At 39.6% G+C, this 27539-nt stretch overlaps 1 protein-coding gene across 5 annotated transcripts in view; it reads right to left on the bottom strand.

Annotated features, from left to right (window-relative positions):
• The window catches only part of MYLK (myosin light chain kinase), a 197198-nt gene that overhangs the window by 107755 nt on the left and 61904 nt on the right, over positions 1 to 27539 (bottom strand). For 3 of the 5 annotated variants that reach the window (XM_040068945.2, XM_040068946.2, XM_040068947.2), the window contains 6 exons: positions 12602 to 12809; positions 10939 to 10987; positions 8279 to 8444; positions 6214 to 6379; positions 3449 to 3485; positions 1053 to 1603 (listed from right to left, as the gene is read on the bottom strand). In XM_040068945.2, the coding sequence (XP_039924879.1) occupies positions 1053 to 1603; positions 3449 to 3485; positions 6214 to 6379; positions 8279 to 8444; positions 10939 to 10987; positions 12602 to 12809 (1177 nt within the window). Of the gene's footprint in view, positions 1 to 1052; positions 1604 to 3448; positions 3486 to 6213; positions 6380 to 8278; positions 8445 to 10938; positions 10988 to 11315; positions 11383 to 12601; positions 12810 to 27539 lie in introns of those variants that run through there. The other 2 variants (XM_040068948.2, XM_040068949.2) reach the window with 2 other exon arrangements.

Below are 27539 nucleotides of genomic sequence, written 5' to 3'. Positions count from 1 at the left end.
CACTGGCTTCAGTAAAAACTGGATGAGCTCCTCATTTCTCTATGATAGGAGCTGTGTTTCCCTACCAAACAGGGTCATGAATTAGTTAAAGCTTGAAAAGTATGTGAGATACTCTGACAGAAAACAATTCATGTTTTTAGTAATATACCTGAAAAAGAAACTGCTCAAAATGTGCCAGGATCTTTGGAATCTTTTCGCCATTCCAAACACTCTGGATTTTTGACAGAAATTATTTTCTGTACTCATGAGGCAAGAGTCATCAAGAAATGAAATAAATTACCATGGTGTTGTGTGATTTTTTTTTTGCTTCCAGAGAAACAAAAAACCAATTTGTCTCTCATTTAAGTGAACACTTTAAAGTGTAAATGTTATTTTTTTAAAAAAAGGCAGAAAAATGCTTCCAGATTATTTTCTAAAATTGCAATTTAAAAAAAAAAAAAAAAAAAAAAAAAAAGAGAGAGAGAGAGAGAGAAGAAGAAAAGTGCTCCAAATTTACTACCCAGATTCAGCAAAATGTGATTCTCATTACTCTTCTAAGAGGTTAAAACCCATTCAAATTCTGTGGGGCAAACTCTAAACCTCCCTTTTAATTCCCCCTTTATCATTTCAGCTGATAGGAAACACTCAGATCAGGTTGACCAAATATGAGACATAAAAATAGATGCCACTGGGGACATGCAGTGACTGATTGTGTTTTCTCCTCTGATATGTCTTTGGCTCAAGGGCAGTGTCACCAATTACAGTTCTGGAAAGTGTACCATCCACCTTCTCTCTTGCACCCTCATATAAGAGGGTTTAAAACTACCTCCTAGCAGCATTGGTTACATCTGGGGACACCCCAGATGAGAGAGGAGATGGACACTATGGCATAGGATGGTTTGAAAATTTCACTAAGTGTTGTGAAAACTGCTTTGGATTCTGCATCTCTTTCCAAAAGGCTTTAGGAGGAGAACAACTTTCAAAGAAGCAGAAATTGCTTTCCACTTCTACACATAGAAAGGGAACCCCTTTCTGACTAAACCCAGGGGCTCCAATAATTTTCATCCCTTTACCTTTGCTCTTGAATTTAACCTCCTGGCCTTCTGATGCTTCCAGGCTCTGTGGATGGATCTCAAACTGAGGGGGAATTCCCAGGGGCTCCCTCTTCTCCTCCATTACAGCCTCCCAGGCTCCAGCCCTGTTTTCTGTTTCTCTAGTCCTGGGACTGACGTGCCCTGTCAGAGGTGGAGTTTGTTGAGCTGACATCAAGAGCTGCACACCCCTTTTCCTGTTTTCTCCCTGCCTGATGGAAGGGGCTTGGGAGTCTGGTTGCAGTTTGACAGATTGTAGTGTGATGGTGCTTGAAGTTTTCTGCAAGACCTGAGGTCCCTTTTTTCCTTCTTTATGTTCTGTGCTGGTTTCTTGGTGCTGTCCTTGCTTACTTTCTTTGGCTTCTCTGGTGATATAAAAGGACTCTTTCTTTGCTGGCACCCTGTCTCTGGTTTCAGCCATGAGTTCTGTGCTGCTGGATTTCAGCTCTTTAACAATCCCATTGCTGGTTGCCTGTTTGAATTCTGGATTTTCAACAGCTTTAACGGCAAGTGTGGCTGGTTTTGATGGCACGCTGAAGGAAAATGAGAAGTTTGGAGATACATGACACTGTACAAAGACTCATTATTATTATCAGTAATGATATAAATATATAAGCTCTTCGCAAGAAGGTGAACTGATTAGCCCTTAGATTCTTTCACACAGATCAAGAACATGGGTCAAAGAGTCGAAGTGAAAAAGTTCCTAAAATGAAATCAGGGCTCAGACACTATCTCGGCTCAGGAATTTCTGGATCTAAGTCCACAGCTGAACATTTTTGTGAGTCAGACATTAACCTTGCATGCATTGCTTTAGATGGGAAGCAATTACATGAGATCTGAATGACCATGATGTAACACTACTTGATGCTTTAATAAATTGAGATCATGTACAATATAGCTCAAAATGTCACATAAAGGGAAATGAAAATGCCAATAGTGAAGTGATTTTATTATTTCTAATTATGGTGCCTTGTAATTCAGGTAATTTCAAAACAGGACTGATAGGAAACTTGACCAAAGTCTAGGGGAGGAAGAAGAGGTGTTGGCGCATTAAAAACTTGACTGGATGTAGCAATACCAGCTATGGATTTATTAGGAGGAGTTTCTCAGGATTATAATGGAGCTGCTGCTCAGTACTTTGGGGGCACAAGAGTAGCTGACTAACTGGGGACTTGAATCTATATCTCCTTCATTGAAGGTGACTGCCTTGATCCCTAAGCTATTACCTGCACTGTGCCTGTGTCTCACACTGCCACAGAATTACTCCAAGGCAGAATGGGAGCACATCTGAAATAAGGGCAGTAACTTCCAGCTCAGCTCTGTTTAGCTACACTTGGTGCCATTAACTTATTCTCTCTGTGAAACTTGGGATATTTACTGGGGTACTTTCTTCAGCCAGAGTTTGATGCACTGTTTGAGATTTGCAGTTACAACTGTAAGACTTTTTCATTTTACAAAAGATTTCTTTTTTTCTTTTTTTTTTCTTTTTTTTTTCTTTTTTTTTCTTGTGAATAAATGATGGAGGGTGCAGAACTACTCTGAAGAACCACATGCATGGGGAATTCTGGGAATTCTGCCTCCAATGCTGCACAGTTTCATTTACACTAAACTTACTTGCAAGTATGTTCCTAAAAATCACACAGATCTGCAAAACAGAATAGCACAGCATTTTCAATTCCACTTTGCAGTTAGGACAGGGTGAGCATGCCATTTAGAAATCTCATCCAGGGCATGTGAGGACAGATTAAACATCCCAATGACTATAAAGCAACTGGCCTTCATCAAAGTGTCTTATACAGACAGCCTTGAACTTTTCATTCCTGCATTTTCCATTCACGAAGAAAAGTAATTTTACAAAAGAATTTTAAAATATTACAGTAATTTAAATTTTAAAATAGTGATAAAGGCCTAAATATTAATTTTTTTCTCTCTTATTACTTTACCATACTTTTGCATGCATTTTCAGACAACAGCAAAGACTATGGCCATACCACATTTAGTTTATGACAGGAAAGAACAACCAGCTCAGTACTGACAAGGTGCATTCATGCTGTTATCTCTAAAAATGTAGTTTGAGCCTCTGCTAGAGCATACAATTTCTACTCACATAGCTTGTTTTTCTCTAAATTTTGCTTTCCTGAACCAGACCAGAACTCTGTACTTCGTAATGTTGCCACCAGTTCATCAACTATTTTCTACAAGTCTACCAGGACAGCTGAATTGGGCAGCAAGAGAGAATCTTACTCTAACCAAACATTTTCTGACTTCCAAATACTGACTGGCCCCCCAAAAATTTATCACTTTGTGAAGAAAGCACATGCAGTAAATCAGTGCACTGCAATTAAATAGTCAGAGAAAGTACCCCAGTAAAAACATACCAAGGTGGCTGAGTGTATGTGTCGGTCTTATCTGGACCTGAAATATAAAAGAAGAAAAGAGTAAATTATACACAAAATACTGTGCACAATTCCAAAAATTTGAAAGACTTGAAGCAAAAAATATGCTTAAGAACCTTCACTCGTAAATTTTTCAATGCACTGAAGTAAAGATTGACTATCACCATGCCTGAAAATTATATGGACAACCAGAAGCTGCTCAGCTGAAACACAAAGAGGTCTTGGTCCATTTTGAGACATTGCTGCATCATGTTCTCACAACCCTGCAGAACTAAAGGGTCATGGACCCTCAAAAGCTCAGTGTTGGGGGAGAAAAGTATGGAAGAGATTCCAACTGGGAAGCAGCTTATCAAATCTTACGATAATTCCACACATTTTGTAGAGGTAGAGAAAAACAAACCATCCATCAGTCCTACACTTGAGCATGCTCACAGTGAAACAGCAGCTGTCCTCTGGCTAAAACACAGGACCAAATCAACAGGAGTAAAACCTCCCCAAACCTGGACACATCTATGGACATTTACTGACCCATTTAGCAAGAGTTATCGTGATTAACATGAATAACCCACATGCTAATGCATCGCATTTCTTCACTTTGCAACACCGCCGGGAAACCTGGGAACGCGGCTGAGCTACATTGATTTGCCAACGTGCTTTGTCAGCTGCGTTGATAAAACTGAGCACATATTGACCCACAATCAGTCTCCTCATTTGTAATCCTCCATGAATTCTCAAAAACCTCGACAGTGTTTGTTTCTCTTGGGGGCAGCATGAGATAATAAATAGTTGTGAGGAGAGAAATACCATTCTATGTTAAATACCAACCACATCTCTCCATTAGCCCCTAATTAAGATTTCAGGATGCAATTTGTTTTCTCCTGGTCAGACCCATGTTGCACCTATGCTATTGTCAGCTGTGAGACTAGAAGCTACAGTAGAAAAACATTAATTTGCAAGATAATAATTTTTTCAAGTCACCAACAAGCACTTCAAAAATGACAAAATGGATGATATCCTGATTTCCACGGTGTTTTGCAAGCAAAAATTCACATCTAAAGGCTTGGACCTGCCATGCCATTAAGAGTGACCACAAGAATCTATCAACACACAAACAAAAGTTGAGATGAGAGAGGGGAAAAAAACTACAAACCTAACTTCATTAAACCTGTCAAACAGTAACAGAAATATAGAAATTAAAACTGAAAAGACTGGATAAATGCAGAAAAGGAAGCTTTGTAACTACTGGCTGCAGACAAGACAATACCATGCAACCCTGTCTGTTAAAAGAATATTTCCTCTTCCCTCTTCACCATCCACTCTGGGAAAAAATATAGTTATTGAAGGAAAATATCTATATATGAGATTACGTGTCTTTGAAAGAACATGTAGTACCTCTGAGCCACTTGATTGTCTGCTAACATCATGCAGCTACTCTGACAACCCGCTTTAATTGATAAAGAAAGAATTAGGTACTATATATTGTGGTTAGGTAAGTGGAACCATCCAATTAATCAAGAGCATTGCAAAAGAGTGCTCTTTTTCCTGACCTGCACTAATCCAAGAAAGAATGGATTATTAAGAGATGTGGTCAGCATCTGAAGCAAACATATACCACAACTGACTTTGTGACCCCAGTTCCACATCATCTCTCAAGGCAGACGCAGCCATTACAGAACAGAAAGCTCACCACTTCAGGGAGAGCAATTAGGGATCAAGTTTTATGTTTAGTTAAAAGGCTTATTGAAAGAAACAGGCCTTTCTGTACAACCTCTGTTGTACAGGCAAACTGTAGAAGCTGCCTCTACAATGGCTTCATCAGATTGGAACTTACAGATAAGAAGTACAGCTTTAATTTGTAGAAAGGTTAGCTGTGGTTCTGAGCATCCCAAATGTGCATCCACTTATTATTTATATTCTTGATACCTTACAGAGAGACGGCATTGATGTGAAACTAAAAGTCTTGCAACAAAAGCTCATTGCTGGGTGCACATGTAATCCACTGACCTCATGACTGCAGCTGAAGTCAGAAGCTGTGGATTTAATTATTTAATTACCCACTGACTGATGAACTTCCTCTTTAGTGTGCTTGCTGAAGGCTGAATGATTTTGAGGCTGATGTAAAGGGCACACTAAAAACCATCAAAATGAGCTGTATATGATAATGCATGTATGAAATAAAACATTCTACTTATGCAAAGACATTTGTTTCCTTAACAGGCAGTGAAACAGGGAGGGTTGGGAGTTGAGAAGACTAAATTTTTATCTTATTAAGATGGGGGTTTTTCTCTCTCACAATTTAAAATTACACTATTTTACTTTACTTTCCTAGTTCTACAAATATATATAGGATTTTGCCTCCCATTAGGAAGTTGGTATAAATGTGCATCTGGTGCTAGTACTCAACAAATACAAAATTAATCACTGATTATAATGACAAATGCCAGGTTCCATTTGCTGAAAATCAAATCAATGTTCAAAACATAGAAGTCAAAGTCACAGTAAAAGTGAAAAGGTGTTTCTAAAGGAATCTGTTACAAAGCACTTGGATTGCCTTTTTTCCCCATTGAACACAATGCTTACAGCTGTAGCCTGCTCCAAGCTATCACAGCATCACTCAATGAACAGAGGGAGAGAGGAGTCAATGGGAAGAAGTCAATGTTTTTTGTTAATAATGAGAACACAACCAGAGCCATTTTAACAGAATGTCTGTGGCTCACTTTTCTCTCCCCTCAAACCCTCTGCTGTACCTTGAACGGTGAGCTCTGCAGACACTGATGCCTTCCCAGCGCTGTTCACCACTGTGCACGTGTAAATTCCTGAATCAGCAAGCTGAACATTTTGGATCTCCAAGAACTGGATGCCTGTTCTCTCGTACATGTTGAAATGCTCATTTTGCTGTAACTGAATATCACCCTGCAAACATCACAAGACACCATGAGACAGCAGCTATTGTTAGGAGAAGGGGAATTTTACTAAAAAAAGAATTTTTTTAGTAAAACATTAGGTCTAAATGCCTTTCTCTTATCCTTTAGCCAAATTCCTTCTATGAATAATACTCATATGGTGTAAACAAAACAATAAATTTTGCCCAAAATTCCATAATTCACGTCTTCAGGAGGCTTCCTCTTTCCTCTATTTTGCAACCTACTCATCTCAGTTTGGTTTTGGCCTTTCCCTGTTTATTATACCCAGATTTCTAGAAAGAATTCTTTTCATTGTATGTGGGCTCAAACCAGTTTTATGTTCCTGTTTGTTCCAGGAAGTCAAATGCTTCTAAGCAAAAGCTTCTAACCTGGAGAGTAGTTCTCTATCCCTCAAAAGCTACACTGGAATTAAGTCCAAAGATACGGCTTTGAGGCAAGAAAAGGTGTGTGCAGTTCTGTGCTCTCTTTTACAGAGTAGGTGATCACAATGACAATCTTTGCCTTTAAATTCTACAAAGCAATTGACCAATACCTCATCTGTGAGCAAACCAGTGCTTTTGTTTCAGCATCAGCCATTAACAATGAGTGCTTGCTATCAAACACCAGTTTCTCCCATCCTAAGTTCAGGAAGGGAAAGCTTACAAATCTACTATTTTACTTGGGCAGTAAACATTTGAGAAACGTCACAGTGTTTACAGACACTGTCATTCTTGAAGTTTATCAACTTACTGCTGTTTGGGTGCTTTAGGTCCTAATGGAATTTTAAAAAGCTAGTTCACATCAGGGGGTTGGTGATGATACAGAAGCTTCTTTTCCTTGCAACTTAACAAGTAAGAAAATTGGAAAGAAAATAATAAGCAGAGTCAGATGTTTACAAACAGGCTAAATAATTAGTTCTGAAAAGTGCAATTTTACTTGTTGATAAAGTTTCCATGCTGTAAGGAAGGTGGTCGTATGTTGGCTCTGTGGTAGTCAGATGTGGTCCAACAGCCATGTAATTTCATTTTCAATGAGGCACACATTATGGAAGGTGATAATCAATAGCAAAATATATAATAAAGCCTCCAGGAAAGGCAAAGAAGGTATGGAGGAGCACCAAAGTGTAGATCCAAAGCGCTGGATTGGTAGTCCCTACTTCCCATTTACCACAACAGCCCTGAACAAAGAGAACTGAGTAACAAATCCTGTTTGGAAAATCTGAGCGAGCCTGGTGGGACTGGAACCAGGCTGTGGTGGAGCAGCTGCACTGCAGAGTCCCAGAGAGCCAGCAGGTCCCAAAGAATGGATGGCAGCAGGAAGGAGAGGCAGACTCCAGATGGAGCCACCAGCTGAGGATGTCAGTGAGTGCTTCCCCTGCAAGCGGCTGCCTGTGTTTGGGGATGTAGCCTGACATTCTTGTATTACAGACAAGGATAAGCCTGGAATAAAGCAGACAATGACGTGGAAGCATTTCCCTGTTCTCTGAGAAGTTTTCAGAGGGGTTTTTTTTGTTTGTTTCTTTCCCCCCTCAAACCTGGATATATATAAAGAAAATAGAAGCACTGATAAGAGTTGCAGGTTTTTCTGCTCACTGTAATTTAAGGCATTTGTTTGTCAAAGGGTGGAGGGGAGCAGGACACCACCAGAGCAGTCATATATTTGGTCTTCCAGATTAAAGAAAGTAACTCTAATCCTCTAAAATACTGACAGTTTCAGTAAAAAGTACCTAATCACGGTAATACCTAATTTCACCTGAAAGCTGTCTCCTTACAAAGGAAAAAATGTGTCTGGAGATCTTGTGAACACCCAAAGGGGACACTTGGACTTAAGACTCCAGTGTGCATTTCATCCTTTCAAGTCATAAAACTTCAAAAGAGAAGGAAAACGTAAACTTTTGGGGAAATCATACCTTAAACCAAGTCACTTGAGGCTGAGGTCGTCCTGTTATTTTACATGAGAATTTGCCTGTTTGTCCTTCACGCACAACAACTCTGTTGGGTTTCGTAGCAAACTTGGGTGGACTTTCTCCCCAGATGCTTGGCCTCTGCTCCACAGATGGAACAGCAAGTCTTCCCCTGCAAGAACAATTGACATTCTGGTTTTACAGAAGAGCGGGAAGCTGTTGTGGTTAGAACATGCATCAGGAACGATTTCAGACCTGTGGTCTGCCAAATATCATTGGTGGCAACCTAGACTGTAGTTGCATGGTACTTTTCTTGGCCATGGAAGAAATGGAAATGCTGGTGACGACTGCTTTTGACTCCTCATGCAACTAAATAGTGTTATGCTATGCACCCTCATCTGGCATACACAGAACAGATCTTGGGGACCATTTCAGCTGTTCATAAGCAGAGCTGGGCAAACCAAAAGATGGGAAACATTGTATGCATTTAGTTTCCTCCATTTGCTGGTTTTTAGTTCCCTCATAAGAGTTTATTTGTGCATATTTGTTTACCATTCACAGTTTTTTATCCTGTAATTTATTTCATTCTTGAGTGCAATTGATGCAGTAATTTCTGATTTATGAATCAGCACCTTGGTTTTGCAACACTTCTGACATGTCCTGGTAAATATTTCGGTCTGGGGAAGACTTTTATTTGTAACCTCATTTGCTACAATGTTTTCAAAGCAAATGTGAAGAGAGCACAAAACCAAAGCACACCTGTCCCAGGTGAATTACTGTTAAGTGTAAATGCCCAGCTCTACTTACATGGCTGGCATAGCTGGGAAATGACATGTAGGATGAAACTAAAGTGGCATCAGTGATTGCAATCCAAAATTGTAAACAGTTACACAACTATAAAATATACAACATCAAGCAGCATTATAGCATGAAAAAAACCAAAAAGGTGCAACTCTAGGTCTGTTCATGTCAAAGGGAACACGCTCTTTGCTCTGAAGCCTTGGTACAACAAAGACACATTAGCAAATGGCAGATGGTGATTTCTTTTTTTTTTTTTAACATTTAATTTCAAGCAAACGGAACCGTTTTCAAGGCCTTCTTTTCCAGATGGCCTTTTACCACATGCAAGTAAGATGTGTCAATACCTCACCATTTCTACCAGGTGTCAGATACTAACAGAGGCCACATCCCCTTAGTCCAAGGTGCTGCCAAGACATGGTGGTTGCCATATGGGCAACTCGAGGTTTCTAAGCAAGAGATGATACCATAATGAAAAGATTTACATGGACAAGAGGACCAGAAAAATTATTGAGATTGTAACATGCTAAAATGAAAATCACTTTATCATATAATTAAATATCTGATAGCTTTGAATGTCATACAACCACTAAAGAAGGATATAAATGTGTAATAAAGAAGTCTTTAAATAACTATCTTTAGGTGGTGAGTCTATATTTATATATCTATGCACATAACATATTAAAAGAAAATCAACTACTAGCTGGCCTGCAGCTTTATGGCTGCTTCCTAGACATCAACAAATGGAAATGTGTAATTTATTTTTCTTTTTCCTTTTCCTACCATAGAATTATTAATACTGAATAGGAGGAAAACACAGGAACATGAAAAGTGAGGACAATCACTCTATGCATGAAATGCATAGAGATGTGCTTTTTAAAGTCTGAGTATACAACAAAATCTAACAGCAACGTGAACTGTCCTTTCTTGTTTTGATTGTTTATCCTGGGTGTATATCTGCAGGTCACTAGCAATACAGAATTTATCATGTAAAAGCCTTCCTGATTACTCAGTTTTACTTACCATTTTCACTGTTGTAATCTGTTAATTTTAATTTTTTTTTAAAAATAAACACTGTTCATATCAATTATGAAATGAAAACCTCCAGTTTTATCTATCTGTATTCTAATCAGTAACATAACCAGAACATGTATTTTTGCCTACATCCAGAGAGACTCAGTGCCAGAGATATAAGTTAGAGAAAATTCTGCTTAACTTCAAACTGTTTTTGAGGAAATGAATTCAGCTGTCAGAAGAATCAGGCCTGAGGCTTTCAAAACAGTGACATTCATGTAATTGTAAATGTTTACTGAAGTGCAGAAAGCACAAGTAGGCTTTTGTGTGCCAGCTTACATCACCCCATCGACCTGCTCTTCGTAAAGTTACTCCAAACCAGAACAATTACTTCTTCTGGACTTCAGTTTACCTACCCCCTGTGTTGCTTGGTAATATTTAAATTCTGTGTGTGAGAATGCTGATTTCAGCTGCTTTTATTTCTTACTGATGACTCTCAGCAGTATTTGCTCTGGCTTTAAAAGGAGACTGTCGGCTCATAGAAGTTGTGGGGAAGGATTCTTCAATATCAGAGAGCAGAGAAGAGGGTACAAAGTTACAGCAGAGGAGGGTGCAATATTTAGGTATCAGCAGGATTTCTGTTTTCAGACACATTAATTCCTCAGTCAGTATGCTGGAGCAGTAGCTGTGCAGCTTCCTGACTGCCTCAACCATTCTGCTTAGCCAGCAGCACTCACAGTAGCTACTCTGCTTGGGGTAAATGGAGACTTTTAGAAAGAGTCATTTTACTTCTTTTCCTACCAAACTATATTTAAGTGTTTGTTAAACAATATCCAAGCCCGTAGGCTGCTTACCCAGAGGTCTTGGCACTGGATGGCAGGCTGTATTTCATCAAGGAGTTTCCTGTAAGCACAGGACAGAAAGATAGGAAGTCAAAAGTTTTGTCAGGTCCATTGGGAATTACAGATAATGAAGACTATGTAAAATATGCATTTCTTCAGGTTAGAAACATGAAGGAGGAATGCAGCACCTGCAGTATAAGGTCATGCCACCTGTAGTTCAAAGTAAGGCTCTCCAATTTCAAAACCAAGCTTTAGCAGAGTTGCTGTGTAACCCCGCCCTCGGTTTTAACAACCCTGAAGATTATTCATTAAAAAACCAAACAAACAAAAAACCCAAACAAACACTTTTTTTGAATGAAACACTGTCTAATTTCTAATTTGCAGTGCACCTGTACTTCAAAAGAAGACAGCAGGAGGCTCTCAGGCTGTGCAAGAGGCGTTGCTTTACCGGGCAGCGTTCTCAGCCCTGCGCCAGCCCCAGGCTCCTCCGCTGTCCGTCCCCCCGGGGCTCGCTCCTCGCCGCCGTGCGCCGGAGCTGCCGCGGGAGCCCAGCGCCATCTGCCGCGCACCCAGCCCCGCCCGGGGCCGCGGCGTGAACAGCTCCGGGGCTGTGAAAAACACCTGCTCCGGAGCCTTACGAGAGCCGCTCCCCTGCCGCACAGGACAGCCGTGCCCATGGAAAGAGCAGATCATGTTTCGGTCACTCATTTTTCAAGCAGCCGCGCGTGGTTATCTTTGCGGAGAACAGAGTCTTTGCTATCTTGATGGATAAAGGGATTTTAGGACAAAGACCATATAATTCTTAAACTGTGAGAAATGCACTCATTAGATAGTGCCCTGAAGTTGTTCAGAAGTACAGCAAAAAACGAGGTCAGAAAAACTGATATAAAAACAGCTTAAAAAAAAAAAAAATCCTTCACCTCCCTGTAAATTCTCATTCATAAAGTTGTCCCAACTTAAAAAAAGGAGGGGAAAAAATTTAGTCAAGTAACTTTTACAACAAAAGGATCCTGTCAGATCTACACATATTTCAGTACGTACTCTGAGTATATTAGAGTTTTTGACTCTGAATAAACCCGAATACTGATAGTTTCAGGATGCTGCAGATTTTTTTCTTTTCTTCAAGAATTCAACACAAAGTTGTGACCTGAGAGGTTTTGCTATTCAACAGATCTCTGACACGACCAAATTGCAAAGAGGAGAAGCAGTACAATCGATTTCAATCTTTCCCTGGCTTTGTGTCATTCTTTAAATTTTGGCAGTTTGCAACTATCTAATATGCAGATGTGCTCTTAAAAATTCCTGGGTTTGATCCTGGCTGTTTCCTGCATGACATTAAGCACGCAATTACAACCAGGCATGCAGTTTAGCAGTTTCTGTCCTGAGTGGTGATTTCCATGAAAATTACAAAGCTTAGAACAAAGTCTTTAGAGCTAGGATTTTGTTACCTGCACATCATCACGCACACCTGAAACAGAACTCACACTTTATCTAATTTTAGGCACGTAGCTCCCTGCACAATGTCTTAACCTGTGAAATGCAGTAAATGAACCTTACTCTTGCATCAATGAGAAAGCATGTGAGTACAGCCGTGATTTTAACCAGACTGTTTAGCAGACCTTGCTCCTTTACTTAGACTATAATCACCAAAACAACAGAATAAGAATCTTCTGACCTTCCACTGTCAGTTCCACGGTCACTTGACGAACCCCACCGTCATTTGCAGCCTCACAGGTGTATTTGCCACCATCACCTTCCTGCACACCTTTGATGACCAAGCTGAAGATGCCCCGGATGCTGCGGTCCACGACATAATGGTCTCCCTCTGGGACAGGATGCCCATTTCTGTACCATGTGATCTGTGGCTCAGGGTAGCCTCTGACCTGGAAAGATGTGAGAGAGAGCAGAGAAAGAAGGTAAACTCAACAGATGATGATATCAGGAAGAAATGTTGGACATTTAGCAACGCAGTGGAAAGTTCTTTAATATGTCTGTTAAAGACATATTCTTTGCATGCCAAATGGCAGAAGATAATGAAATAAAAAAAACTCTTGGATAAGCCAAACTTAAAATCATAAGACTAGTCAGGCAGATAAATACTCATGCAGAAAAATTTCCCACTAGAATGGTTTCTCTGCAAAGACACAGTGAGATTGCCAATGGAAAACCCTGACACCTGGGTCTGTACTGCTCAGAAACGCAAAAAAAGGGGCAGTAGTGCTACTACACCTCTGAGTATGCAAGAGTGCAAGGCTGTTGGACCAAATACTTCTAGCATGGTTGCCAAGGATTGGGCTTCCAACGTAAATCTGTACACAGCCATCTAGTTTTCAAATGTGCTGAGATACAGTAGCTCCTGACAAAATACAGGCAAAAAATGCAGACACATACCAAACTCTGTCTTGATCTTTAAAAGTAGAAGATAAGGAGCTGCAATTTGAGAAAGCATCATTAAGGGTCATTCTCATGTCATGGTGGGAGAGAACTATAAACACCTACACACAGCCACACAAACATACAGCTCAACTTAAAAAGTCTTCTGGTCTACCCAAAAGAAGAATTTTCAGCAAAATGGACCAGTCCTGTTCTCATTAAATAACAACCATACTGGTATATTCCTGCCTGCTAAGGCATTAATGATGCCTTCAGATTTACAGGCAGATCCTCGGCCAGTGTAGCTGAGAACTGAGTTACTGACCTGCAGTTGAGCTCTTGCAACTTGATGAGGATCTGTAACTTTCTTTTGAAAAAAATGGGAAAAGCAGACATACACCACTTTCTACCAAATTAAAAAACTACTCAGGCAAAGGTTCTTCCTCTGCTTCGTGAGAAATGCCATCTTCTTTGAGGGTCACTTTAGAATGTGCTAGTTGTTAGCATGCTTGCCAAGTCATCACAACTCCTGATTGCAGTGCTCCTTTCCTATCCCCTCTCTGATATGTCAGCTCTCTATCTCCTGAGTCTTTAAACCTTTGCCTACAAGTCATGAAGTGACTGAGTGAATCAGGATGAGCTGGAATGAGTAATAGTTGTGGCTGGGTTTGCTCATGGGGAAAGAAGCAATGTTGTCTTCTGAACTACATATCAAAACTTGGCAACTGAGCAGGAAGTCTCTTCAACCTCCAGGTGGGCAAAATATTGATGATCTGTCTTGAAGTGAAGAAGGCTTGGTTGTGGCTTGGGCAAATTCCTCTCAGCATTCTCCTCTTGGTTTCCAGTTCTCATTTCAGCTGTGCTTTCTCTGACTGCACAGCACTTACTTAGCAAATTACAATATTTAGCCAACCAATCTTACCCATTCTTAGGCTCTCTTCTTTAAAAACCTTTCATTTTTAATCCAGCCCCACCTCACTCCAGCTGGGTTTCGCATCTGCTGCAGCTTAACCTACAGCTGTCAGAATTTTTTCACTTTCCTTTAAATCTTGGGATATCAGTTCAGACAAATTAATTTTGGCAGTGATGTGGCGACCTCTTCTCCCTGGCACTACTTGCTCAGTATTAAGGACATTAACATTTTCCAAGAGCTGAATATGCTGAATAAACTGGAGAAACTTTCCACTTCTGCTATAATTTCTCAAATTCTTTTTAGCTTATCTTTAACTAAGCAAAAGCCACATTCCATGAAGTACAAATTGTGGGATCCTGCACAATGGGGAGCTGATTTCTGTTTAAAAATGCCACAGTATTTTTCTAAAGCGCTTTGTGGCCATGTCTTTTTCCAGTGCTTTCTGATAAAAAGCAGCTCCTTCTCAACCCAGACCTCTCACCTTACTCCAGTAAGCTGATTTAGTGCTTACTCAGAGCACAGGCTCCAAGGAATATTTCTCAGCACGTTTAATTTCCAGAAAAAGGGAGTTGTGAAGCAGCAATATGAGATTGTTACAATACTGTAACTCCAGGTAGTTGATGATGGGCTCACTGTCACAGAAAGTGACTTGAACCAAACAACTCTTTCTTATTGTCAATGCCCTCGTACCCATCTTTTCATTCTAGATTAAGAAACCAACAGAAAGATTAAGTGATTTACCCAAATCCAGAGAGTATAGTAGAATGGAGTAACTAGTTCTCATTTTCGCTTCACTGGATATTAAGATTTACTTAAATTATTTGAGGCAAAATTGTTTTCACACTGTATCAAGTATCTACAGTACAGTAAAATGGAAGAGTAGCACTTCCGTTGATGTGAAGACAGAAGCAGCTTTTCAGTGCTTCTGTCTTCACATCACATCTTCTTTACTAGCATAAGTCTAGCCACATCTGTTTACAGCTGCTGAGATTTTGGCCTGCAAATGAAAGTCATCAATTACACATCAGCTAATATATTTACTGTTTCTTCCATTTCAAAAACATTTTTTCTGGTGATTTCATTGAATTGTTCAACCTAGCTCCAAAGACCCCAAGCGTTAACTTTCCATCACTTGTAACAGGGAACAACTGAGGTCAAAACAATGGGAAATACCCGTCTTCCTTTTTGATTTTATTTCACAATATTCTTAAGTCCCACTTGGACCACACAAGGCCATTTTCAGCTGACCCTTCAAGCTCTTGTAGACCATTATGTATGTCCTTCCAGTATCACATGGATGAGGCTACATTAAGTATTTTTCCATTTCTTCTCTGTGTCTTTATTTTATACTTGTCTGTATTATTGTGTTCGTCCACATCTCTACACTGAGGAAATGCCGCACCAAAAACTACAAGCACAGACAATCAGCATTCCATTTCCTTTCAAAAGGTTGAGTCATTCCCTTCCCAAACTATGATTTTTTTCCTTTAATTTTTTGTCAGAAATGAAATAATGGGAAAGCAGAAGTTTACAGAATTGCTCTGTTGCAAGGATTTATTTCAGGTTTGGGTTTGGAATGTGTTTCAAACTCAGCCAGCCCTCTCTGAAATACATGGTCTTGCCATAAAAGTGTCAGGGACCCTTAAACAAATCACTGGTTACCAGATTTTGATCCTCGTGGATCAATTCCAGAACTGCAGCAGGTTTTATATTCCTCCAAGCCTTTCCAGAGCTCACAAATAACATGTGCCTTGAATAAATCCACAGCAAAGAGAAATTTATCTGCTTATTTAATGCCCAGCAGCAGCATGCTATAACCTTTATTTACAACTTGGACTGTGTGAGTATTGCCAGTCCCAGTGAGGCTGCAGCTTCTCTTTACCTGCTCTACAATAATAACGATAGGAAAATTGACAGCAAACAGCAAATGACCATTGTGTTAGCACAAACACGAGTTTTGAGTTTTTGTTCGGACCCTTCAATTGCTTGGAGCCTTCCTGGAAAAGTCTGGTAAGGCAAAACTGCACCAACAGCAAGGGGAAAGAGCTGAGAGAGAACCTGCGGTGTGTGAAACTCCAAGAGTTCAGGTTGTTCCTCATCTGGGTCTGAGAAAAGGGGTGGTGCTAGGTTCCAAAAAAAAGAAAAAAAATACAACAAATCCATGGAAGCTGTACACTAAAGGACAGTATTATTAGAAAATATGCCCCTACAAACTACTCCCCACTGTCACAAACTGAAAGGCAGTCAGGGACCATCAACACCAAATACATTCAGAGAACCTTTTTCTTGTTCAAAAGCACAGGAAAATATTCTAAAACTTGGTCTCTATCTATGCTCCATAAAAGAGCTGTTTATATACCAGTTTCAAAAAACCCCATAGGTTTTCCTACTTAAACATAGTTGCAGTAACAGTTTAAGGTAATGGGATGCAGCCTTTTGGCTTATGCTTTTAACTTCAAATTTATATCCTGATTTATAATAATAACTGCTGCTGGTTCCAGTGAAGTCAACAATGAGTACAAACCCCCAGCACCCAAAAAGAAGCAACCATAAGTTACAATAACCCAAAGTGTAAAACATTGTTGGGGTGTGTACTGTTGCTGGATATTGCTCAGTTTTACAGTAACACCTTAAGACTGTTAGAAGTGATGGCAAACATTACGTGACATATCTCAGCACTACATCCATTGTGCTGGCTGAGGTGTTCAGTGCTTGATGTTAAGGACGACATAAATGTCCCATTTTGTTGTTTAAGGTCACACAAGCAATGAGATCAGGAAGAAGACAGGGTCAAAAGGATTCATTGGCTTGCACAATCTCCTTGGATTACATATAGACAGGCACATCAAAAGTCGTTTTAAGACTGGCAATGTTATAACTGTTAAGAAGTTGCTATTCAAAACAACTTCCCTCATAGAGATGATTTCATATACTGAAATATTAATTCACTAATGAATTAATTACTCTTAAGAGACAACCCTTCTCCCATGAAATCAGAATTTTAAAACATACAGATTCTGTCAGCACACAGCATTCAGTTGTGCTATTTCTGTAGACTACCTTTCCCTTAATTCCCCGAAGTCCAGAAATAAGACCAATGTATGTATGGTTCTCAATCATTGAACGAAAGAATCAGTTTTATTTGGGTGGTTCAATACATCTAAAGAAAATTGATTTTGAATATACATTTGAAAGACAGAAATGTTATCTATTCACTTGCATTTAGTGTAGTTAGTACATTCACAGTTAGACTATCGTGTCTGGAAGCAGTAAAACAACACAAAGTTTGGATCACCTGGGCAACAAGTCATAAATGAAGAACAGCAGTAATGGGAAATGTTAAATATTTTCTAATGCATACAGGTACCTGCAATGCAGAAGAGAATAAACTATTTCCCACATCCATGGTGGATTGGGCAAGCAATAGACTTTCAAGAGAAATTGGCCAGTGGGTAGGTAGATGATGTCTGTCAGCAGTCACCTCCTTTAAAGGAACAGCAGGTGTTTTGCTTATTTGGCTCCCTGCCTATCTTAACATCAAGGAATGTCAGAAACTGAGGAAAGCTTGGGAAGACTTTGTAGCCTAGTCTCTGTTCCATGCCCATCTTCAGGAGGAAACCAGTAATATCTGGGATCTACATCTCAGAAAAGACCATAGAGATCAGAAGCTGCAAAGGAATAAAATAAGGATAGCCTCAGCCAGAGTTGTCAGATGTTACCACTGAGCTCTCAAACACGAGCTCTTGGCTGGTCCTTAGTCACCATAAGAAGACATCAAGGGAGATGTGGAAAACTACTCAGAATGTCTGACAAAGTCTGACCTTTATTCTGCTGCCTGCAAACCTGGCACAGCAAATACTCATTTCTAGTGGGGAGTAAACTGTTTGCACTTTTTACAAAACTTAGAGAAATAAGCCATCAGATTGTATCAAGAAAGCAGCAGAAGAAATGCCATTGAATAGCATGACACGTCTTGCAAGTGTAATCATAATCAAAGAAGTAAAGATACAGGAAAAAATGCTGCATAACACTTACACTTGAAATGTGGCAGAGTCTGGACAGTGTGCCTCTTCTTCCTTTGTCTAGGTATCAGCAAAAATACAATATTATTGCCTTTATTGCAAGTTACATATCAGATGGGGTCATCTGAAGGTCATACAGTTGGAGGCTCTCATACAGCCCCAAGAGATTCAATCCAAACAATAGCATCTGTTCTGTGGGTGTGGCTCATCCCAGGTCCTATAAACAAAGAGGTGTTTCCCATAATCACCAGAGAGCCAGAGCCCTTTATTTTACTTGAATCAAGAACCAACAAGTTTTGGCCCTGGACTTAGATCAAAAGACTTGTGAAGGAACTTAGCAGCGGGTGCTACACCATAACATATACTCTGTCCATGTAGACAGAGCTGTGTTTCTCTCAAACTAGAGAAAAAAGCTGCTTCTTGTTCTAATATTTCATATCGCTGTGATGCTCTGAACTCATATTTTCAGTCTTAGGAAAGAAATACTATAAAACTGTTGAGACTACAACATGAATGTTGTAACTACAGCCCACCCAATAGGTGCTATATTTTGATTTAGATTTAATTTTTACTATTAGTGCAGGTGGGAAACATGGTTCTGGCCAGCGCAGCTCTTTTTAAGTCTTGTAACAAAGCTTCTGTTAGGCTCAAGCTGCAGTTTGCATTAACAAACGAACAGCAGATGTTCTTGATAAAGAAAAGTGGACATGATACATTGTTAAGCTCCTTCTGAGACTTTAAACACACACAAACCATACCTCAAGAATAGTTTATCCCTTTTAAAAGCTTGCTTCTAAACCAGAGAACTTGCCTGGCAAGGTTAAACGTGAAAATGTTAAATATTTGGAGACTTAGCTATGACTTTGCAAACAAAGTGAAAAACCTAGCTCTTCTGCAGAATAGTCTAGAATCCACAGTCATGTCATTAAAGCAAAAATGGAATACAGAGTAGGAGCAAACATGCTCACTTCAAAGCATTACCTACTGTACATACAAGAAAAAGCAATTGTCTTTCTGTAAACCAAGGATGTGTTATATCTTTTTACATTGTACTCACCAGTTCCAAAAGGCATTTGATGCTTTATAGTCCAAGTACCAAATATAAGATCCTTCTGCAGATGGCACCCCAAAAATTTTAGTTTTGACTCTTGAGAAGTGGTTCTGCATAGTCTGTATATTCAGTATCATACCATTCAACCCCTTTTTGCAGATTGCAAAGGTGCTGAACGCTACACAAACTACCACAGGTCTTTAGGGGAATCAGTTTTTATGGTGCTCGGCAGGGAAGAATTTATGACCTATCCATGGAAGACATGGTCTGCTAACTGAAAAACAGACAGCAGCTGCACATAATTTCTTCTTCAATCTTCTACATTTGAAACATTCTTTATTTTTGGTAAAAATTCAGTGTCAAGAGTTCCCAGAGGTGTACCAAGTATTGGCTTTATGCCCAGTCACCAGAGTAAAACTGTTTGAAAAAAGCGTTGCTATCCCAGGTACCATAACCTTGCCAAGTCCATTTGTCTTATATTTTTTCTGAAGGACTCAAGTGGAATTTCAGAGTAGCACTGGGTGTCAAGCTGCCTTGATTTTATCCAAGTTCAAACATCATGCAGCTCAAGAGAATGTTTAAGCCCTATTTATGTATTTTGGAATTAATCACATCTATAGGCACTTTTCCTAAATTAGATTTTATTTAATTTAAAGAATAAGTTTTACTGTATTGCTTTAAAGTAACATTGCTACAGGAGTCTTCGTACAACCACAAGACAACCTGAAACATCAGTCAGCTGATATACAGAACTCTGCCTTGATGGATTCTCCCTTTCCTGTACAGAGGACATGAAGGGAACACACTGCATAGTAGAACATGTCTGTGGAGCTGGGATGTCAATCAGCAACTGAATCAGGGGCTGTAAAGCTCTGCTACACTAATGGGGGCATTTTCATGCAGCTGTTGCTGTCTCAGACTTGCAGAGCTTTTCTGATGCAGCTTTTATAAATCATTCTACCAGCAGCAATACCTGCCTTTTTACTCTCCCCACACTGTAGCCAGCTGACCTGTAGCAATCAGGTGTGTGATGAGAGTTTTATGCAAACCACCCAAAGAGTTCACCTGGACCTTTTTTTCTGTAAGTACAAGTTTTCTGAATTTAATATGGGACTATAGGCAGGGTGAATTTCTGTCCATCTTTAGATCTTTTTTATATTTGTATTTAGTCATTGTCTGATTTTTCCCATTTCTAAAAATCTTTCCTCTGGGCTGACAATTCAAAAGCAGATGCCATAAACCTTGGATAAAGTCTAGGAGAAAGCTTAGGCTATTTCCTCCAACGCCACCCAGATGCTGTCCTGGCACATAAAGATGACAAGGTCTCCATAAAGTGGTAAAATTCTGGCATTTTGTCAAAGTAGGAGTATGCAGTAAACCAAGTTATGCAGAAACTGAAGATAATTCCAGTCCAAAATAGGCAGCGGTAGCTGTCACTTGGGAAACTGTAACTTTGGCTTCATGTCTGAGGATCTGAGACATGGAGACACAGACTCTGCCAAACTCACACTTAAAGGAACTTAGCTTTCAATATTTAGTACAATTAGATTAAATAATCTGACCATATTTCCTCCTTGCCAACAAATTTGCTATTGGAGGGATCAATGCAAAGTCTGAAGATGCAGCACAGGGAGGCCCCTGCTCTTCTCATGATGAACGATGACTGAATGTGTTTGTGTATAGATACCAAAGTGCCCAGTACTGAGTGAAAGGTGAAGAGGATCCAGACAGAATAGGTCCAGAGCCTTGGCAATGAAATAAAAACCATGCTAAATAGTGTTACAAATAAGAGAAGTAAAGCCACCAGCACAGGAAAATGTGAGCAACACGATAAGAAGCAACTCTGTCAGCTCTAAATAACTTCAGTACTGCCACACAGTATGGGCCACAAAGATTCCAAAGGCAAGGGCAAGTACAAGAGCTCTCAACACAACAGTGAAGATAAACTTTGCAGTTCTCTCTTGAGTGAAACTCTCATCAATTTTAATGAAAGGTTTCCCTGGTTCTAAGTCTCTCCTTAGAGAAGAAAAGGCAAACTGCAAAGACAAAGCTTTCTTCCCATGGTCCAACTTTTAAAAAATGTTAGATTTTATGAGGTGCTGAATAGCTTGAAATGCTAAAAAATTGCAAAGAAATAGCTGACCTCTGTGCATGGTAAAGGGTCATTTAGGATTATGCAGTACAAATTTAAGGGAGTTCAAAGGGAAAGAAGCGTGGCTGTGAGATGGAAATAAGGCTCTTGCTAACGGTTCCACATAGGCCAGTAAGGCCCTAAAATTTGCTCTCTTTCCCTATTCTTCTCCTAGTTCCCATCTTTGGTGATTCTGAGTCAAGCTGTCTATCAAATATTACTAGACAAAGCAGCTGCTTTATGTCAGTAACAGTGAGTTTAGGAGCATGTCAGAAGTTCCCTGATAGGACTGGCGTTCATTTCAGAACAGCAGCAATCTCTGCTACAGGAAACAAGATTTTGAGAATTCAGACCAGAGTTTTGAAAAGCTGTCAGAACAAAAGTAGTTCATTCATTTCCAGTTCAGCAGGACAGCCTGATTTATGGTGTTTGCCACTACTTTTGTTCATAAATTTTATGTGGCAGCAATAGAAGAAAGACTGAAACATAAAACAGCTTAATACACTAAAAATAAATAGCTGAGAAATTTTCTCCCCTGCTCTCATCAAGAAAGCTGAACTTTTAAGACTTGAAGGTTTTTACTTTCAGTTGTGAATCCTTCATCCTTCATCCAGTAATAATTCAGAAAGGTGGACAATGATTGTGTAGACACAGTGGAAGCAGGAGGAAGCTCTCTGAGCAAGTACAGGATGAAATGAACACCAGCATTTTGCTCTGTCATTAGCAAAATGTGTGTGTGTCCCCACTTAGAAGAACTGTAAACATTTAGGTGTTTTATCTCACAGAATCCAGATGCTTTAAGCCACAGCCTGAGACTGGGATATCTTCAGGTCAAAAGACTATGCTGATACCACAGGAAAGCAGCACAATCAAACACCATCAATTATTTTCATAAAAACAATCCCTACATAACTGTAATACCTGGGGCTGGAATTGGCAGTCACTTTTTAAAGATGACAATCCACCCCATTTCTCTCCTTTTACAAGAGAATGTTTGTCATTTATTGCAATAAAATTTGCAAAACAAAAGATTTATCCATTACATTTTATTTCTGGAAGACTGAAATATTTGTTTGTTTGTTTTTACTTACTGATGTAAAGTTTCTGTCTTAATAAGGCAAGAATTTATTTCATATGTCACTGAATACTAGTGGCCCTATGTTCCCGTAGGAGCTATGCCACTTACCGAATGAGCCCCATACTTTCCTAGCTTGGGGATGCTGTTCTTACCATGCTATCAACAGAAAAGGAATCTGTACAAATTTACACAAGTACACACTCTATGAGTGACCTATTATGGAAAATTTTTAAGAAAAAATTGCCTTCTTTCTGTGTCCAAAACACACAACCCACTGGAAAATATGTTTGGAGCTATGAAATTCATAATTAGGGCAGCAATCCACTTCTGAAGTGTAAGGTGGTAACAAACCACGTGTGCTTTGAATGAACATGCCCATACTTTATCGGTTTCCAAGCAGACAAGATTTATTTCCTGCAATTTAGGAGTCTGGCCGTGGCCACAGAAAATGCTGAAACTGGATTTTGTTGCTGGGTTGCTTGCACAGTTAATGACTATCTGCTGATAGTGACGAAGACTGCTGGAAAAGGCTGTGCTCTGGAGAGGCTATAAAAATTCTCCTCAGTTATGTGTACTGCTTTGTTAGTGCTTCTTGGTAGGGCTGAGAAGACACTGGGCACGAAGTGTCATTTGTTACAAACTTCACTAAAAATGGATGAGATTATGAAGAGGTAGAAAACACGATGTTGGCTCATGAAGATATAAACACATTAGCCTAAACAACTGGCATTTCCCATTGCACCATTTAGTCCACCATGTGCAACTCACTGGTGTGCCTTGAAGAATTAGGATTTCTGTACAAAATCCTAATGAAAAACATCAACTTCTCATCAGTAACTGCCAGTGATTCTTTTACCCTGTAATAATCTGTGAAACTGATAAGCTTCCTAACTTCACACAGACGTTTTAATAGCATCTTAGCAGAGGTAACTCAAATAGTACAAGGCACAAATGGCTGTGTTTAAAATTAAAATAAAAACCAAGGGCTGAGCAACAACCATTTAAAAGAAAAAACGCTCAATGTACTAACTGAAATACTAAGTATAAATTGCTGTTACCATAAATTTCTAGTTCAACAGTTCAGGAGAAATATTTATAGACATGCTGAATTCAAGAGAAAGTTTGTGGGCTCACCTCTTCTTTTTAATGCTTTCTCTCAAAACTGAAATTTCTGTGATCTTGGTAAGAGGAACACACATGCATTCAAAAGTAGCTGTAAAGGTTGTGGAAAAAGCGCTTACTCTGTGCATGCTTTCAATAGAGCTCCACTTAACTGCAGGTGCTCCATTCCTACTGAGAGGTCTGAACAAACCCAACATTGTGTTTTCCATTAAACCTACAGGCGTGCAATAGTCTCCCAAGCAGACAAACCTGTTCATTTGCATGTCCCAACAAACCACCTTCGAGTCAAGGCTCTGAAGACTCAATTCTGGCATTGTGAAAGTGATGCTCTGAATCCAACCGGAGGCACTTAGATAGCTGTGATATTTGCACCCACTGCACATCTTAATTTTCTGTTCCAAAATCAGAGGTTACTTATCTCCCAAATGGATAGGTTCATGTCTAGGATACTGAATGGGAACTGAACCTCTGGAAGACAGACATTCAGCTCTGAATCCAGGCTTGTATCTGTGTGTTTCGGCATCATCGTGCTCAAGACAATAAATCTCACCATGCCTTGGTACCCCACATAAATGTCAAGGGGGTAACGATAATTTCCTCTGTTGAGGAAAGACAAAGCTTTCCTTTTTCATGTATTATTTAAATTGTTTTAGCTAGAAAGGCCACCAGAGAAGGATCCAACTCGACTCTGGCCTTTGTATGTGTCAAATAATGCAGACAAACACTAGGACTCCAGTTGAATGAGGCTGGTTAAGTGGCACCATGAAATGAGCAGAAATCAATAACATTCACAGTAGTTCTTTATTTAATACTTCCAAGATTTCATCATAATTTTTCTTCCAGTGCTTTGGCTTTTAGCATAACTTTGTTTTGAAATATTTATATTTGCCTCCCTGCAGAGACAAACTGCTGAGTTATTCTTTTAGAAAGGAACACCAGAATTTATATAGACAAAAATAATCAAGCTCAAGCATATTGAACTCTTGTTCCAGAGAGTTCACAGAACAGAAAAATTCTTTACTCACTGTTTGCCAGTATGGGAGTGTGATGTTAGATTTGAGATTCAAGTTAGATTTTACTGCCACATGTGTGCAGGTGCCTTTTCAAACATTTTACAAAACGGTGTGCATTACATTAATATTCTAAGCTTTGCAAAAGCAATTTAAATAATACATGAAATACTTGTGTATTATGGGACATACTGAAGGAATGGCAAGCTCTCAAGCCACACAGTTATGATTTGAGTCTACCACGCAGCTGTAGGAAAATTACCATTCTCATTCAACGTGAGTTGAGAGAGAGCAGAGCTGGATGAAGTAAGCTCAATATGCCATTGCCAACAAGCAAAAAAACATGAACAGAATTATTTAATTTGTCAGTCATTCCCTCTCCCTTTTCTTTGGGCTCCATGTGCAGATTGTTGTCATCTTTAAATGAAAAGTTGCACTTGGAATGCAGTAAGACTTTTAATTAGTGTTTCAGTAAGCTCAGCTGTTGTATTTATAATAAATAGTGTATTCCATAGATTAACATTTACCATAGTATTTTTTTAAAGATGCAGAAAAACAGAGAAAACTCAGAAAAAAACAACTTCTTTTTCCGTTTTGCCTCATTCTTCAAATGAATTAAAGGTCTCCATCTAAGCAATAAAAAAATGCAAAGCTGACTTTGAAATTGTACCAGTTACAGCCACACCATTTTCAGAAGACAAAGATTGCTTTGTTCTTCCTGCAGGTTTATATCAATGCACTGACTTATAGAGAATAAAGCTATCTTCACCATCAGAAAGCCTAGAATTTTAATTTTTTAAAAGAAAAATTTCCAGGTTTTCACTCTGTCTATTCCTAAAATTCCTCTGAAAAAGAAAGGTGTAAGAGCTTAGATCATCATTAGAAACTCACTGCAACATATTCTTAATGTGGGATGGCTGGTCTAGAGTCCAGGTTACTAACTTATGAGTCAAACACGATCTAATTCCTAACCTATAGCCTGCTTCTTAGGTTCCCTAGAAGAAAAAAGTCCACATATTAATGCAGGTAATTCAAAGGCCTGGTATTACACTAGTCACCCCAGGGACAAGGTGAGTGGAATGCCTTGATTTTTTTCTGGCACCAGCCAGTGCAGAGCTTGGTTATGTAACCTCTGACAGCAACAGGAGCAGCAGTGTCTCCCTCAGCAAGCACTAGCCCAACACTTCAACATTGCTCCTATTCCAAAGCTTATTTCCCCAGCATAAGAGAAGAACACAGAGCTGTGTATTCACACGGGATGCTGAATTATGAACTGGGATGACTTTTGGCTTAAGAATCACGATGAAGGCAGATTTGTCCCCAGGCACTAAACAATGAACTCTGAAAGCTTAGGTAGAAAAATGGATGCTGTTTCAGGCCCCTGCTGGAGATCCAGTAATCTCTAGTGACAAAATGATGTCTTACAGACTGAACATTAAAAACTGAACTGGAAGCCTACAGAGGAACAATCTGGCCTTGCCCATTTTGCTCCTGGCTGTATCCTCTTTTGGGATCCTGACCCTGGTTCACAGTTTGCTGTGTCTGGGCACATCAGAGGACCGTATCAGAGCACATGGCAGTGCCTGCTGGGAGCAGAGCCTGCAGGACTCATCACCAGCTGGTGATGGCACAGCCTGTGCATGGCACCCCTCGGCTCCTGGCTCACACTCCTTTGGGGAGCAGCCAGCCCTTGCTGCTCCCTGTCAGACAGATGGGTTTCTCCCCCTCATGAATGGGTTGAATTCACAGCAATGTAATTTTCTATTCGGCATGCACTTAGATACTGGAGAGTCCAAGTTGCACACGGAGAAATATTATGTTGTCTGGTTTTGCCCAGTAGGTTTCCAAACCTCATACTATATCCATGAGTGAACAGAGCCAAGTAACATGTCAAAAGCAGAAATTTTTAGCTTTGGAGTCCAGGTGCTAGAGTGAGCATGGACTGAGCAAAACCACAATGAGTAATGATGTGTTTTGATTATAAACCTTCTCCGCATGTGGCCTTCTGCAGATTCTGAATGCATCATGCTTGCTGTCTATTAATGACTATTCTCTTTTCCCACAGGGGCAAAGCAGAATTATATCAAAAAGTGTGACCTGGAGTCATTTGGTGCAAATTCTCAAGGACCCATTTACAGACAGTCAAAAGCATACTTTACTATTTTCTGTGGGGTTCTCATTGCTGCATATGGAACTGAACCCCTCCCTGATCTTTCTGGTTTCATCAGCCAGATGCAGGCAAGGGGCTTGAAGTTCAAACCTTGTTTCTGATGGCAGAAAGCAAATGTTACTAGTTAGCCACATGCAGATCTGATGATGAGCACTCTGTCCTACCTTTAGAGTGAGCTAGAAAAACACAATTTAGAGCTTTCCAGTTAGAGACATATTTCTGGAAAAAAAGAAAAGATCAACTAAAATATTTTCCCCCTTTTCATGCCTCTCACACCACTATAGACTATTGCAGCACAAGGGAAAAAAGTCAGCTACTCTCAGCTCTGTTACAGTCACTTTTTTAACTTTCAAACCTAATGTGAGTGTGATGAGGGTCAAAGGCACAATCCCCTAAAAAATCAAGTTTAAAACATTATAATGCTAAGTTTCAGTCATGTTTCTTGCCCTAGTAAGAAAGTTTATTTAAATAAGAAAGCACAATGCTACATGATGAGTTTTATTGCCAGTGGAATCAACCACAACAAAGACTTATGCACTGACCCAGCGGAGCAAGGGAGACTAGTCTGGAAAAGATGATGATATTTTTCAAATTAAAAGCAGAACTGAAGAACTTAATAAGACATTGTTGAAATTTGAGAGATTCATGATTAACCATCATGGGACAGAAAACCCAAGAAGAATTATAATGACTGGTTTTACTCTGACCTACATGGAATCAGACTCTGGGCACATCTTTGTTCA

Source organism: Hirundo rustica, chromosome 7 (genome assembly GCF_015227805.2).
Source record: "Hirundo rustica isolate bHirRus1 chromosome 7, bHirRus1.pri.v3, whole genome shotgun sequence".
In the NCBI taxonomy this organism is placed as follows: domain Eukaryota; kingdom Metazoa; phylum Chordata; class Aves; order Passeriformes; family Hirundinidae; genus Hirundo; species Hirundo rustica.
Note: the sequence above shows the minus strand (reverse complement) of the source record. Positions and strands in the feature narration are given on the sequence as shown.